Consider the following 17,184-nt stretch of genomic DNA (forward strand, 5'->3'; position numbering starts at 1 on the left):
TTCCTTTCCTTCCTTCCTTCCTTCCTTCCTTCCTTCCTTCCTTCCTTCCTTCCTTCCTTCCTTCCTTCCTTCCTTCCTTCCTTCCTTCCTTCCTTCCTTCCTTCCTTCCTTCCTCCCTCCCTCCCTCCCTCCCTCCCTCCCTTCTCTCCCTCCCTTCCTTCCTTTCTCTCTCTCTCTCTCTCTCTCTCTCTCTCTCTCTCTCTCTCTCTCTCTCTCTCTCTCTCTCTTGGTTTTTGGGCCATACCCGTTTGACGCTCAGGGGTTACTCCTGGCTATGCGTTCAGAAATCGCCTCTGGCTTGGGGGGACCATATGGGACGCCGGGGGATCAAACCGTGGTCCGTCCTACGCTAGCGCTTGCAAGGCAGACACCTTACCTCTAGTGCCACCTTCCTGGCCCCTCTCTTCCTTTATTTCATTTTTTTGGGCTACATCCAGTGATGCTCAGGGGTTACTCCTGGCTATGTGCTCAGAAATCGCTCCTGGCTTGGGGCACCATATGGGACTCCAGGGGATCAAAGCATGGTCCATCCTAGGTCAGCCGCAAGCAAGGCAAATGCCCTACCTCTATGCTATCTCTCCATTCCCTCTACTAAGCTTTTTAAAATCTTACGTGGTTGTGAAATCTTGCCAAAACTTTTGTTTCTGATGAGGGAGGAATGGAAGGATAGTATAGCAATTAAGGTTCTTGCTTTGCATATGGCCAACCCACATTCGAGCCTCAGATCCCTAAATGGATTCCTGAGCCTTGCCAGGAGTGACCTCTGAGAATCAGGAGTAATCCATAAAAACTGCTGGGGATGGCCCTCCAAAAATAAAACAAGACGGGGCCGGGCGGTGGCGCTCGAGGTAAGGTGCCTGCCTTACCTGCGCTAGCCTAGGAGACGGACCGCGGTTCGATCCCCCGGCGTCCCATATGGTCCCCCAAGCCAGGAGCGACTTCTGAGCGCATAGCCAGGAGTAACCCCTGAGCGTCACCGGGTGTGGCCCAAAAACCAAAAAAAAAAAAAAAAAAAAAAAAATAAAACAAGACAAAAACAAAACAAAACAAAAACAAAACCTCAGTGCTGGAGAGATAGCATGGACGTAAGGCATTTGCCTTGCATGCAGAAGGACGGTGGTTCGAATCCTGGCATCCCATATGGTTCCCTGGGCCTGCCAGGAGTAACCCCTGAGCGCTGCCAGGTGTGACCCCACCAAAACAAAACAAAACAAAACCTTTCTCTATTGATTTGATCATAAGATTTTATTTTTCTTACTGTTGATGAGATAGAACACATTGATTGGTTTATATGTATCGAACCATTCCTTGATTTTGAATACCCACTCAAGCATGGTATCTGATCCTCTCACGTATTATTGGATATGTTTACTCAAAGAGAATGGTCTGTTATTTTCTATATTAGAAGTACTTCTGTTTGCTTTTGGCATTTGTGTAATGTTGGTTTCTTAGAAATGGTTAGAAAAAATTTCTTGACAAGGAGGATTAGAAATAGATTCTACTTGAGCTTGGTAGAAATCACTAGTAAACACATTTAGACTTGAGCTTTGGTATAGGAGTTGTTTTTTTTTAATCACTCAAGATGCTTAATTTAGAATTTTATTTTGAAGGTAGTGAAATAATACCACTAGATTATTTTGGGGGAAGTAGTAATTCTGTAAATCATGTTTTGAGTTTTTAATAAATAGCATTTACCAATAGTTTTCCAAAGAGTCATCATTATTGTACTTAAAGGTTTTATAGAAAACCTTTTAAGCATTAGGTTTCTCTGATCTTGAGAAAAATGACATTATTATTATTCTAACACACAGCTATATTATATAAACAAGAAGCTTATTTAAATCACAAAATTTATTAAAATTTTGATTATACTATTTATTTCCAATTTTTTTTTTTTTTTTTTTTTTTGGTTTTTGGGCCACACCCGGCAGTGCTCAGGGGTTACTCCTGGCTGTCTGCTCAGAAATAGCTCCTGGCAGGCACGGGGGACCATATGGGACACCGGGATTCGAACCAACCACCTTTGGTCCTGGATCGGCTGCTTGCAAGGCAAACGCCGCTGTGCTATCTCTCCGGGCCCTATTTCCAATTTTTTTGATGAAGTAATATTTGATGATTTTTGCACGGTGAGCTTCCAAAGTGATATTCAGAGGACTTCAGGGTCTTTCCCAGAAATTTTTGCCCAAGTTGGTTAGTGTTTCAGTGCCAGCACACTAGGATTTAGTGCTGCTTGAGCCTTGCTGTGCTGGTATAGGAGTTTTTTTGTTGTTGTTGTTGTTTTGTTTTTTGGGTCACACCCGGCAGTACTCTGGGGTTACTCCTGGCTCCATGCTCAGAAATCGCTCCATATGGGATGCCAGTATTTGAACCAATGATCTTCTGCATGAAAGGCAAACGTCTTACCTCCATGCTATCTCTCTGGCCCTGATATAGGAGTTTTTTGTGCTGTTTCAATTTCCTTATTAGTTGTTCCCTAGTTCAGGTTGTCTATTTTTTCCTAACACACTCTTGGGAGGTAGTATGATTCTGAAAATCAATCACTTTATTCTAGATTCTCGGTCTTAGTGGCATAAAGATGTTCAAAGTAATGTCTTGTATACTAATTTTAATTATCTTTTCAAATACAAGTTCTGTGCTCTATGTTGAATTATATCTGGCCTCTCGTTTGTATTTCTGAGGTTTAAGTTGTAACTTTCCCCCTTTTATTTATTTTTTGATTTATCAATCTTTTGATCTTTATGAGCCTACCCAAGGGTTTGTCAATTCTGTTTATTCTTTTGAATAACTAGCTCTTGCTTTTTCTAATTTTTCCTCCTGCTTTCTTAAGTTCTGTATCATTTTCTCCAAACTGCTGGATCATTTATCTCCACTCTAATTTTTTATTATTTCCTTCCTTCCACTTACCTTTGGGTTTCATTTGTTATCCTTGCCTAGTTTCTTCAGATACTTAAGATGATTATGTATTTGAGCTTTGTCTTGATTCTTGATGTATTCTCTGTTGGTATGGACTTCCCTCTTAGTATTGATCTTTTTTTTGTTACAAATTCTGATAACTTATATTTTCATTCTTGTATTCATGAATCTTCTTTGATTTCTTTTTTGAACCTATAGTCATTTAGAATGATGTTTTATCTCCAAATATTTAAGTTTTTCCTGGGTTTTATTTTTTTAATGGCTAACTTCTATCTTCTTAGCTTTGTATTCTGAAAAGAAACTTGATTATCATTTCTATTTTCATGATTTTATGGACACTTGTTTTGTTTCCCAGCATGTTTTCGTTCCAGAGAATGTTCTGTGTGCAGTGGGGAGTAGAGAATAGTCCTGTTTCTGTCTACTGAAACCAGATGATCCTACAATTCCTTTTGAGGGTTATTGTTTCCTTTGTGATTTTTTAAATAAGTTTTTGGGTCACACATGGTGATGCTCAGGAATTACTCCTGGCTCTGCACTTAGGTCATACACCTAACAGCGTTCAGGGGAACATAAAGGATGTCATAGATTGAACCTCGGTTGCCTGTATACAAGGCCAGCACCCTACCTGCTGTACTAGCACTCTGGCCCCCTTCTTTCTGATTTTCTGCCTACATGATTCAATTATGAGAATGGTATGTTAAAGTAACTTACTAGTATTGTCATCATTGTATCTTCTTAGATCTACTTTAGTTTTAAGGACCTTGCTACCTCTCCATTTGGTACCTATTATTGATAAGATGAAAGTCCTCTTGATGTATTGAATCCTTAGTACAAATGTTTATCCTTATCTCTTACATCTTTCTTTAGTTTGATCCCTATTTGGGCTGATATAAGTATGGCTATCTTTGTCTTAAAAAGAGTTTAAAATTTGCCAAGGGCTTTGGGTAATATTTAAAGTCTGTCTTCTTTATTACTTAAGTTTTCCTTTCATGTCTCTGGTTGTCCCATGTTGTTCAGTTGTTGCCCCTGGGTCTGTGCTCAGGAATTACTCTCTATAATGCTCAGGGAACCATACAGGATACCAGGGATCAAATCTGCCTTGGCTCTGTGCAAGACATATGTTGTTCCTGCTGTCCCATTGTTCCAGCCCTCTTCAAATTATTTTTATTTTATGCCCTATGTAGTTTATATATAAAGCTCATTTTTTTTGTGTGTGTGCGGTTTTTGGGTCACACCCAGCAGTGCTCAGGGGTTACTCCTGGCTCCATGCTCAGAAATTGCTCCTGATAGGCACGGGGGACCATATGGGACGTGGGGATTTGAACCAATGACCTTCTGCATGAAAGGCAAACGCTTACCTCCATGCTATCTCTCCGGCCCCACCACTAATATTTTTTACAGTGATGATTTAGAAGCCAGAATATCTTTAGCTATTATTTTCTGAAAAGTTTTCATCATTCCTTCAGTTATAAATAATGACCTGGTGGGTTAGAGGATTCCTTTTTTTTTTTTTTTTTTTTTTTTTGCTTTTTGGGCCACACCGGTGACGCTCAGGGGTTACTCCTGGCTATGTGCTCAGAATTCACTCCTGGCTTGGGGGAACATATGGGATGCCAGGGGAATGAACTGCGGTCCATCCTAGGTTAGCCGTGTGCAAGGCAAATGACCTACCACTTGTGCCACCATTTCGGCCCCTCATTAGAGGATTCTTGATTAAAGGTTTTTTCATTTAAGATTCTGGTTATAAATATCATTTCATTTTTGGCCTATAGAATTTAATTTTGGAAATGTAATGTGAGTTTTATGGAGATTCTGTTATATATGACTCTTTGAATTGTATTATATGTGAATATATACTTTTTTTTTTCTTATTGAGCCACACCCTGTGACCCTCAGGGGTTACTCCTGGCTATGCACTCAGAAATTGCTCCCAGCTCAGGGACACCAGGGGATAGAAGCAAGGTCCATCCTAGATCAGCCGCATGTAAGGCAAACGCCCTACCGCTATAACTCTGGCCCCTGTATACATTCTTTTTTTTTTTTTTTGGGCCACACGGCAGTGCTCAGGGGTTACTCCTGGCTATCTGCTCAGAAATAGCTCCTGGCAGGCACGGGGGAACCATATGGGATGCCGGGATTCAACCACCTTTGGTCCTGGATGGGCTGCTTGCAAGGCAAGCACGGCTGTGCTAACTCTTCGGCCCCAATATATACATTCTTTATATGTGAAGCTCTTGCTGCTTTTAGAGTCCATTAAAAAAATTTTTTTTTTTACCATTTAATTATAATGTTTTTGGAGTTCTTCTCTGGTTTTATTTTGGGACGTTTTGGGCTTCCAGAATGAGGGTATAGGATTTCCTTTTTTAGGGGAAATTTTTGGATATTATTTATTTAGCCAAAATTCTTATTCTCTCTTCTTATTGTAACCCTTAAATAGTTTAGATTTTCTTCATTTAAAAGTCATTTCCTCTTCTATTCTGACTTCATTTATTTGAAGGTCACTGATTTGATTTTTAGTTTCTTCCATTCTACTATCGAGTCCTGCTATTTTTCAGCTCAGCTATTGTAGTTTGTAGCTCATTCAACTACTCAGTTTAGACTTTATTTCATACTTTCTCTGAGCTTATTGATGGCTTCTTCTACTTATTTCTTTATAGTGATAGATTTTTGATAGGATTTCTTTATGTTGATAGAATATTAACAGGATTGTTGTTTGGAAATCTTCCTCAGGAAGCTTAGAAAGTTCTGATATATTAAGAAATCGTCTTAAGTTTTTGTCTTCATCTAAAAACAGGAGTAAATCTCTCAAGTTCTTCATTATTTCTAGTGCTATTTGAGAGCCAGGGCTGTGATCTGAGTAAGTACAAGTTGGTCAAAGGCTCATAATCAAATCAGTATCTGTGGTCTGAGATTGTGTGGGCTTGGATGCCCAGTAGGGATTTGTGCTGAATCGGCACAGAGGGCACCTGCACCACTTCAGGCCAGTCTGCAACTTCAGGACGAGTAGCAGTGAATTCAGTGAATCAGCAGTCTGTTCACCCTGGAATTCCTCCTTGGTCACAGCCTTTTCAGCTCTTCCTTTTCAATTTCCTCAGGATTTCTGTAGAAGTAGACATAAGGTATGACCTCCCATGAGTGTTCACGAGAGATGGTGCCTTGCAATCGCAGAACTTCCCAGGCCAGCATCCACCACGAGACATATGGAGTGGGTCATCCTTTGTCGCAAGGGATGGCAATGTCCACAGAGCAGAGTCCGTGTTACACGGAAAGTTAACGTAAGATGCCCCTGGGATCAGTAACCACCCAAAGTTTCGGCATCTGGTTAGTGAAAATACAGGAGTAAAGTGGCCAGCAACAGAAGTGGCACCAGTGGCAGCAGCAAACTTCAGCACAGCTCTCTAGCTAGTATTCCTGGATGAAATAACACTGACATCAGTTGGGCTTTCTTTTTTCTTTCTTTCTTTTAACATTGTGGTTACAAAAATGTTTATACTTGGGTTTTCAGTCATAGAATGTACAACACCCTTCACCAATGTCCCCCATTTCCCTCACCCACTCCAACCCCTGCCTTTCTTTTAGGCATTCTGCCTCTCTGCCTTACTATCATTGTCATGCTAGTTGTCATTGTGGTTAGTGCTCTAACTGCACTTACAGCTCTTTGCAGAAGCTTCATGTCATGAGCCGGTCCTTCTGGCGTTCATCTCTATTGTCTCTGGATATTATTGCCATACTGTCTTTTATTTTTCTTACATCTCAAAGATGAGTGAGACTATTCTATCTCTATCCCTTTTCCTCTGGCTCATTTCACTCAGCATAAGAGTCTGCATGTCCATTCATGTATAGGCAAATTTTATGACTTCATTTTTCCTAACAGCTGCATAGTCTTCTATTTGTAAATATGCCATAGTTTCTTTAGTCACTCATCTGTTGTTGGGTACCTGGGTTGTTTCCAGATTCTGGCTATTGTAAATAATGCTGCAATGAACATAAGTGTGCATAGGGCATTTTTGTATTGTGATTTTTATGTTCTTAGGGTATATCCCTAGAAGGTATTGCTGAATGCTATGGGAATTCCAATTTCCAGCTTTTTGAGGAATCTCCATATTTTGTTTGCCAGAAAGGATGGACTAGATGGCATTTTTACCAGCAGTGAACCAGAGTTCTTTTCTCCCTGCATCCACGCCAATTAGATGAGTTTTCAATGTGGCAAATTGCTGCCAGCAGAAGCTTCTCCAGTTCTCTTCAAATTTATGATGTAGATGTCATCACTTTTTCTTTTGTAGGTTGTTCCATCTGGAAGTTCAAGTTAGTGCCACCTAAGTGGGTGTTGCGGCAAGGAATTTGAGGACATCGTGGGGTCCAGACATTGTGAAATTTTCCTTTAAGTTATGACAGGAACTAGAACAACGTTGTATGAATCTCTCGTTGGACAGAGAGAAAAGGCTGTTTTCGTTTTTTTTTTGTTTGTTTGTTTGTTTTTTAATTTGTTTTGGGACACACCTGGCTGTGTTCAGGGGTTATGCCAGGGGACCAAATGAAATCAAATCTTGGTTAGCCATGTGCAAGGCAAGCACCTTACCTGTTGTACTATCTCTCTGGCCCTTGTAATATCTCTTTCATCCAAAACTCATAGCATTCTTTTAAATCAAGTACTATCGGTGGTATTGCAGATTTAGTGATTTTGTTGCTTGTAAATTTTCCTGAGGAAAGTTTTAAGCTCTTACCTACAAAACTAAAATAAATACATTCTCAAATCTTTTGCTTGATTCAAATATATACATTATCTCTATCATTTCTCTCTATATCCCTAGACAGGAAGATATTCAGGCATATATTATAACTGAATTTCTGTTACATAGTACAGGAAGCAATAATTATATGCATATCTGATGTCAAGTTACTGATGCAAAAATACTACAAAAGTATTATAAAAATAATAATTAAAAAATGTTAATACTGGTGCCCGAGAAACAGTATATTTGATTTACCATACTTGGGTTTGACTCCCAATACCCCACATGATCCCTCAAACCCTGTCAGAAGTGATCCCTAAGCAGAAGCTGAGAGTAAACCCTGAGTATTGCCAGGTACAGCCCCCAAGTCCCTCAAAATTGTTAATATTCAGATAAGACAAGTATTATTTTCTGTTCTATTAATAAGTAAACAGAGGTACAAGAGATTAAATAATTTGCCTAGGATCACAAAGTTGGTAAGGTGAGTTATTTAATTCTACTATTCATGTCCTGATCACTAGTCTATACTTTACATAACAGAACAAAACAATTATTGAAATTTAAAAACACATGGCATAGACAAAAACATCTCCAGAAAAGCCAGAATGTTCAGTAGGATTTTGATATGACATTATAGTATATGATAAGACAGAAAGGAAAGTTTTTAGGTTCATCTGACATTAGGATTCAGCTATTAGGAAAAGACTTGTCAAATCAAAGCATAGTATACAATTCAAAGTATAGTATACAAATCAAAGTATAGTATACAATTGTGATGGGATTAAGTTAAGACAAGCAGTAGGTTTGAAGGATTCTCGAAAGGAATGGAATGTAGCCCCGGTTGCCAGAAGCCTCTGAGAACCATGAAGTGCCCCTCATGATGATTAATGTGAGCTTAAACATTATTCATGGTTTAATATAGATTTAAAATCATTACTCGGTTTTAAATTGCTTAATGTAAATTTTTCTCATGTGTGCTAATTGATAGATTTAAGATCTTTATGACATAAATTTGTAAAAGTGTATATATTTAAAATAGTTTTAAAATTTACATATAGTAAATAGAATCTATGCTTATGCAACCTTTATTCCCACATAAGTCTATAATGCCAGCACAGTCAGACACACAGGGTTTCATCACTTGTCAGTACTCCCTTTGAAGTCTGACACTCTTCTCAGCCCTAACCCTTAATCTCTATCTGTCCTCTGTCTCTATAGTTTATCTATCTGAGAATGTCATCAATGGAACTATAAAATGTGTCATTTTCGACTTTGGTTTCTTTTATTCACATAATACTTTTTATATTTATATATATATGTGTTAACAAATATTTATTTCATTTATTTATTTATTTATTTAATTTTGGTTTTTGGGCCATACCCAGTGGTGCTCAGGGGTTACTCCTGGCTGTGTGCTCAGAAATAGCTCCTGGCAGGCACGGGGGACCATATGGGACACCGGGATTCGAACCAACCACCTTTGGTCCTGGATCGGCTGCTTGCAAGGCAAATGCCGCTGTGTTATCTCTCCAGGTCCACAAATATTTATTTCTTTTACTTTATTTCCCCTCTCCTTACTTTTGATGTTGTTGTTATTGTTCCTATGCTGGAGTAACATGGGGTGACCCTAGGGATCAAACTCATGGTCTTTCTGCCTATGAGGGGTGTTCTACCAATAGCCACATTGCTGGTCAATGTCCCTTTACTGCAAATATGTGTGTGTGGAGGGGGCGTTGTTTGGAAGGTATTTGCTATAAAGATTATTCTTTCTTTACTAAATTGCCACCTTGGTCTGATGAAAATCAATTTGCCATATTTGTATGGATTTCTGGATGCCATTCTGTTCTATTAACTATTTACAGATATATTTATCCTTTCACAAACTACAATATTACAACAGTTTCTAGTAACTCTTAAAGTCCAGCATTATTAATCCTCCAACTTTGTTTTTCAAAATTGCTTTGGCTATCCTAATTCCTATGACTTTCCACAGAAAAATTAGAAAGAGCTTATCTAGTCTACAAAAATATTCTGCTGAGGTAAAGCTACAGATAACTTGAGAAGAACTGACTGCTTATATTGAGCATTCCAATGTGTAAGCATATGTTTCCTCATTTATTTTTATCTTCTTTAAAATAAGGCATTTGAAATTCAGCTATGACTGTATAAAATATGACTGTAAGGTATAGTCACAGGTCAAAAGAAAATTTTATTTTTCTTTTGAGAGTTCTCTAATAGCACGTGACCTCAAAGTTTGAAATTCAATTGTGTTGCTATTGATCAGAAAATAGGTCCAGCAACTTTTTCAATCACATTCACTTTGTGCAGTTAACACATGATAAAAAATATATTTATTTTTAGTTTTTTGTTTATTACTTAGTTTGGGGCCACATCTGGGAGTTCTTAGAGTCTAGGGTATATTCCTGGATCTGTGCCTGGGGGTCTCTCTGACTGTGCTCAGGTGACCTTGCCATCTTGAAAGCAAAACATGCACTTGGTTCTTTCAGTTATCTCTCTGTCCCCAAACCTGAGAAATTTTTAAATGTGTATGTAGATGACCCATACAAGTTGGTTTACCCTTTAATCACTCTCTAATTTTAACAGAATACACTTCTACCTCCCTAAAAAAATTCCATCTTGCTTGACTGCTCTTAATCTTTCACTACTCTCTACCAGTCCTAGCAATCACTGATTTCTATCACTATAAATTTTCTTTATTTGGGAAGTATGTAGTCTTTCGCATCTGATTTATTTTATTCAACATGTCAATGAATGTACTACGATGTTGATAGTTTTTGCACTTAGTTCAATTTCCTTATTGCTAAGTATTTTCTGTTGTATTATAAACTACAATTTAATTATTCACTCATCTGTTAATAAAGAGTTGGCTTGCAGTTTTGGGCTATTAAGAAGAAATAATTTGGGATTGAAGAGATAGCATAGTGATAGGGCGTTAGTCTTACAAACAGCCGACCCAGTATTAACAGTGGTTCGAATCTCGGCATCCCATATGGTTCCCTTGTGCCTGCCAGGAGCGATTTCTGAGCGCATAGCCAGAAGTAACCCCTGAGGGCCGACGGGTGTATCCCAAAAACCAAAAAAAAAAAAAAAAAAGGAAGAAGAAATAATTTTACACACAACTATTTTAATGAATATATATTTCCATTTCTTTTAGATAAATATCTCAGAATGGAATTATCTGCCTTTATAGTAAATGTATACTTTATTGGAAACTACTATATTAATTTCCAAAGTGGTTGTATCACTGTATATTTTACCAAGAATGGACAATTTTTAGTCAACATTTGGAAATGCAAATACTTTTTTGGGGGAGGGAATATGTTTACTTTAAATCACTATGTCAAGTATTAAGTGTTTTCTTGTTGTAGTATCAATTTTCATTTCTCCAAGACCAATGTTTTTTCAGGTGGAGCTTAACTGCATAATTAACTTCTAGTTATCCCACTGTTCAGCAGGTCACAATTTAAAAAATTTTTTTGAAGTTGAATAGTAGAAAAGCTAGAGACAAGAACTGGGTGCAGGGTACAGCAGTACAGTGTTTGCATATGCCAGACCTGGGTTCGATCCCCAGCATCCCATATGATCCCTTGAGCACTGCTAGGAATGACCCCGAGCTCAGTCCTAGGAGTAACCCCTGAGCACTTTTGGGTGTGGCCCAATTAAAAATAATGTCTGGTTGCATATCAGTGTAAAGTGTATAAGTATCTCTGCTCCATTAGAGGTAATGATAATTATGAGTGATAGATGAAGCCTCAGGAACCAGGAGTATATTTGTGAATTAGAAGGCAAAATATCCATCCTTACCTGTTATTTTTCTCCGCATCCATGGACATACAAAAAGCCACACAAAAATGGCAAATAGTAGTGCCACTCCGAAGGAGATGAGAGCTATTGCCCACACAGGAAGAACCAGGCCCAGTACTGTGAACAAAAATGGCAGCAGTATTATCCTTTGCATAAGCTCAGAGCAACATAATCCCCATTCTCCAAACCTAAAACTAATCAATGGGATTTTATATTTAATAAGACAGTTAACCCTCAGGGCTGGAGAGATAGCATGGCAATAGGTTGTTTGCCTTGCATGCGGCCATCCCAGGAGGGACCCGGTTCAATTCCCTGCATCCTATATGGTCCCCCAGCCTGGCGGGAAGTGATTTCTGAGCAAAGATCCAGGAGTAACCCCTGAGTGCTGATGGGTGTTAATCAATCAATCAATCAATCAATAAAGCTTAAGAAAAGACTGTTAACCCTCAAGATGGTTTCTATATATTGGGAGAGAAAGCCATGTGTATTACATTCACTATACCTTTTAAATATATAGTGGAACTGATGAGGAAGGTAATTATTAAACTTTTACTCGCTTGGGCAGCCTCCATCATCCAGAAGGAGCTCCTTCATCACTGGCCTTCTACAATTCCCTCTGGGGACACCAATCTGACCAAATTTTAGGTATGCTGGTTTTTTGGGGCTTATACCAACAGAGCTTTTTGGAGCAAGTGCTGGTACCCTCTCCTACTATCTTCCTTTTTCCAGGAAGCCTGGCAGCTTTAACCATGCCCACAAATGCAATTGCCATGTTTGAACTAACCAGTTCCATGAACTCACTCTTTTCTTTAAGGAGATGTAAACTGAGCTGTGAAAGATCATGGATATACCAGCTCATGCAACAGAAAGCTGGCCATCTCAGAAGGAGAGGGTAGACCAAGCCCCTGCCCTGCCCAAGCCACATCTGCTGCCTCCATCACCCAGAAACACCATTTTCCTGATGGCCCTACCTCATCACTGACCCTCTATGAGTCCTTCTGAGGACATCAATCTGACCAAACTTTAAATATATTGGTTTTGGGGCTGATAATACCAGGGCTTTTTTTTCCTTCATTTTTGGGGGGAGCCACACCCGGTGATGCTCAAGGGTTACTCCTGGCTATGCACTCAAAAATCGCTCCTGGGTTGGGGGGCCATATGGGATGCTGGGGGATTGAATCACAGTTCATCCTAGGTTAGTGTGTGCAAGGCAAATGCCCTACCGCTTATACCACCACCTGGCCCCAATATCAGGACTTTTTGTATTTTTTTCTTCCTTCTTCCAGGAGGCCTGGCAGCTAAGTATACACCCCTAAAACTTGTAGTAATAGTAATAGTGCTTTGAATCTCTGGACAACTTCATCTGTTTAATGCTGTCATCCCTATAGGAACCCACCAATGTAACAGAATGGACAGCTAGTAACAAGAGCTTACTAAACCTTTTGCTATTGTATAAATGACTACACTGGAGATACATTAAGCAAGCAGTGCTTGCTGCTGTACTTTTCTCTTTTTTTCTCGCTTTCTTCTCTTCCTTTTTATTTTTTTCTTTCTATTTTTTCCCAATAACTTAGCTTTTACTTATCTGGAAACAAAGGTATTATGATCAACTATGCCAACTACATGATGTATTTTCTTTATGTAAATTTTAAAACCTTTTACTTATTAGGCATCAGTAAGATACAAAATTGGAAAGATAAGCATTTACATATAATTCCCTAAATTCCTGAGAGGTCGAAGTAACTTGGGAAAAGATTTCTTCATTCAGTGTCTGAGCAGCCATCCCTTTCCTTCAGGGAATAGAAAGCTGTTCCAAAACCTGGTGCTGCTAAACGTTGCCTCTTTTGGTTATCAGGAGTCATTACCCCAGCATTAATGTACATGCCACTGACCACATACACATGCCATTTGTAAAATTATCTTGAAAATTAAAGTTTTTTTATAAAGGATATTGATCCTAAACTAAATTCTTTTTTAAAATGTCAATTCATGGAATTATGGCATAAAGAACTTCTTGTTAAGATCCAGTATGCACAGAAAGTCACAATTAGTTAACATAGGTGTACATGATTTAATAGCTTTATAATTTCCTACCACTGAATGTGTTCAGAGCATATGACTGAATTTCATGCATCTTTGGTGGCAATAGGCACATTTCACTCATTAACATGTATACAATTTAAACAGGTTTGTAAGGGTATACAAAGATATGTAAAAGAGTACCACAACATTCTTTGTAATAGTAAAAACTTACACAATAATATGCATGCATTGTTTTGGTTGGAAGTGTTAAGTAACTATTGTACAAACCATAAAAATACAGTAGATCTATGTGTGCATAAGGAAAGGGTCCCAAGATCTAATTTGTATTTAAAAAAGATGGGAGCCAAAAGGATGAGAGTACAGTACTAAGGCACTTGCTTGGCATGAGGTCAACTTGGATTGGTTCCCTGACACTCCATATAGTTCCCTGACTTCTGCCGCCATGAGTGATTCTGACTACAGAGGCAGAAATAAGTTCTGAGTACTTCTGGTGTGGTCAAAAAACCAAAATGAATAAAGAAGGAAAACAGGGAAAGAGACACAGGACTGTAGAGCACAATATTATATATTTCTTTTTTGTTGTTGTTAGTTTTTCGGGCCACACCAGTTTGATGCTCAGGGTTTATTCCTGGCTAAGTGCTCAGAAACTCAGAAATTGCCCCTGGCTTGGGCTTGGGACGCTAGGGGATTGAACCGAGGTCCTTCCTTGGCTAGCGCTTGCAAGGCTGACACCTTACCTCTAGCGCAACCTCACCGGCCCCAATATTGTATATCTCAAACCATAATGTCTAAAAGGAAAAAAAAAGGAAGGGAGAGAGAGAGAAAAAGAGAGAGAGTAAAAGAAAGAAAAAGAGGGAGGGAGAGAAAGTGAGGGAGGGAAAGAGAAAGAGTCTGTCATAGAGATGCAGGCAGGGGAGAGGGCAGGAGGGAGTGGGGGTAAAATTGTTGGTGGGAAATGTCCACTGGTTAAGCATGTTGTACATTATATTACTGAAACTCGATTTAGTTCTAAGTTTGCAACTTAGAAACTGTGGGGGGAAATGCAATCACACACACATAAAACAAAACAAAACAAAACAAACAGAACGAGTGAAGCAGAAGTGGAGGCTATATCATGCAAGCTGGTGCCCATTCCAACTGCTCTCTGCCTGGCAGTGGAATCTTGGAGCTGCTCATAAAGTGACCCAGGCTGACCTTGCTATGCAGTAGCTGTGGGTCCTGGCTTTCTGACTTCTGCATTATATCTCTGTGCCAGCTCCCAATACATGTCAGGAAAGATAATTCCAAAGCTGTTTCTTGCCAAACTGACTAGTAACTGCTACTTATCAACATCAAACTGAGCAACTAGCATCAACGACCACTGTTCGCACCTACAAGCATTTGCTGAGTGCTGCTTCTGGCTTTATTTTATTATTAACTCGATCTAAGGCAGGTTTTTGGATCCTGCTAGGAGACTAACATTTTGGGAGGTTGTTTTCTTTCTTCTTTTTCTGTTTTTAAATGAGAGACACCTTTGCTCTCACATCCTATTTCTTTTGTTCATACTGGGAAAAGCCTACAAGAAAGATGACTTTATGTGCTCCAAATCCACATTACCCATGTGGCACTCCAGAAGACATAGATCTCTTTGCAGCTTCCTAACCTCATTAGAAAGTACGAGTGGGGAGGGTGTTTGCCTTGCATGTAGTCTACCTGGTTCAATCCCCCCAGATGGTCTCCTGAGCACTGCCAGAAATGATTCCTGAGCACAGAGCCATGAGTAAGCCTTGATCACGATGGTGTTACCAAAATCACCGAACCAACAAACAAAAAATTTCTGGTCTTTTATTCAGACAAAGAAGTTATAGTTTGAACTTATCAATAGAACTCAGAGGAAATGGAGCAGGAGTAATATTTTTTAAAAAAATCAAAGGAATGGGCCCGGAGAGATAGCACAGCGGTGTTTGCCTTGCAAGCAGCCGATCCAGGACCTAAGGTGGTTGGTTCGAATCCCGGTGTCCCATATGGTCCCCCGGGCCTGCCAGGAGCTATTTCTGAGCAGACAGCCAGGAGTAACCCCTGAGCACCGCCGGGTGTGGCCCAAAAACCAAAAAAAGAAAAAAAAATCAAAGGAAAAATCAAATCAATTGTGTCAACTATGTGATATAGTTCCTTTAAATAAATTTTAAAAAAAGGGAAAAATTGTGAAAAAAATCAAGGGAAAAAAAGGAATGAAATAAAGCAGGGAAATAGAGGAGTAGTCATTGACAGAAAGAAAGAGAGAAGAATGAGCTAGGACAGATTTGGAATAATACCAAATTATTCTGGCAATCTGGGAATGTAACAGAGCATCTAAAATATAAGAATTTACTCTTAAAGTCAGTATACAGGCAAAAAATGCTTGTTATTAATGTTATATCTAACTTGTACATATATATATATATATATATATATATATATATATATATATATATATATATATATATATCACCCCTGGCAGCCTGGCTTTATGCTCAGAAATTGTTCCTGGCAGGCTCAGGGGACCATATGGGATGCCGGGATTCAAACCACCGACCTTCCATATGTAAGGCAAACGCCTAAACTCCATGCTATCTCTCCGGCCCCTAACTTGTACAAATATTTAAAATCAAGTCTCATCAATGACTTAGTACAAAATTTCCCATATAAAAGCACTGGACTCAGTGTAAATTTAAGGACAGATATTTTCCTTCTGAAAATATAAGGTCGACTCATAGGCAACAAAAATTTCAACAAGGGGCCGGAGAGATAGCATGGAGGTAAGGCGTTTGCCTTTCAAGCAGGAGGTCATCGGTTCGAATCCTGGCGCCCCATATGGTCCCCTGTGCCTGCCAGGAGCAATTTCTGAGCATGGAGCCAGGAAAAACCCCTGAGCACTGCCGGGTGTGACCCAAAAACCACAAAAAAAAAAATTTCAACAAAAGTACTTTGTATTTAATTGTCTTCCTGTGAAAATATCGGGTTGTTGTTAGAAGTTACTGCCCAGGAGAGCAGTTAAGGCACAGTGCCATTCCTCACTTTGTGGATAGGGAAAGTAGGACATGGCTTAAATTGCTCTACTTCTCTTGGCCAAAAGAGATTGCCAGGAACTAAAGCTGGGGGTTGGATCCCATTCCTCCAGCCCTTCCCTCAGTAGCCTTGCTTCTTAAGCTTCTGTCATTTTATTTGGCCAGCAAATATATGAGAAATAGTGATTTAGTTCAAACCTCAAGCTTCTTCACTGATTCCAAATCCTTAAAAGATCAGACTACTCAAGTGACTTGGAAAAGAAGGGAATAGAATGTTTTAGTCTTTCAGAAATCATTAGTTTGTTATAGCTCTTGTTCACACATAACAATTATTTCTTAGAGTATATAAAACCAATATAGCCTTTAGTCCATATTAGTTTTCTACTATAGCCCTGCTCATCAGAGGAGGAATTGAAAGAGGAAGAGAAGAGAGAAGAGGAGAAAGGCAGAACTTTTCAGAGGACTCCCTGCACTAGAACTATAGTAAGAAAGCAGCAGTTAGAGTGAAGTTCTGTGGGAGGTGTGTGGGCAAAGGCTACTCTGCACAATCATTAGAATCCTCCCTGGTAAAACACATACCACTGATCCGCTAAATGGCTGATTTAGCAGATCATGGAGGGGCCTGAGAATTTGCATTATAATAA

At 39.2% G+C, this 17,184-nt stretch overlaps 1 protein-coding gene and 1 long non-coding RNA gene across 5 annotated transcripts in view; one reads left to right on the forward strand and one right to left on the reverse strand.

Moving 5' to 3' along the window:
- SLC20A2 (solute carrier family 20 member 2) overlaps positions 1-17,184 on the reverse strand; it is a 128,232-nt gene that overhangs the window by 21,115 nt on the left and 89,933 nt on the right. For all 4 annotated transcript variants that reach the window (XM_049771828.1, XM_049771829.1, XM_049771826.1 and 1 more), the window contains exon 6: positions 11,472-11,588. In XM_049771828.1, the coding sequence (XP_049627785.1) occupies positions 11,472-11,588 (117 nt within the window). The remainder of the gene's footprint in view (positions 1-11,471; positions 11,589-17,184) is intronic.
- Positions 7,367-17,184, forward strand: part of LOC126006498 (uncharacterized) — a 110,231-nt gene continuing 100,413 nt past the window's right edge. The window contains exon 1 of the long non-coding RNA XR_007494857.1: positions 7,367-7,399. This is a non-coding gene — a long non-coding RNA (uncharacterized LOC126006498). The remainder of the gene's footprint in view (positions 7,400-17,184) is intronic.

This window comes from Suncus etruscus, chromosome 4, assembly GCF_024139225.1.
Source record: "Suncus etruscus isolate mSunEtr1 chromosome 4, mSunEtr1.pri.cur, whole genome shotgun sequence".
NCBI classification, from domain to species: Eukaryota; Metazoa; Chordata; class Mammalia; order Eulipotyphla; family Soricidae; genus Suncus; species Suncus etruscus.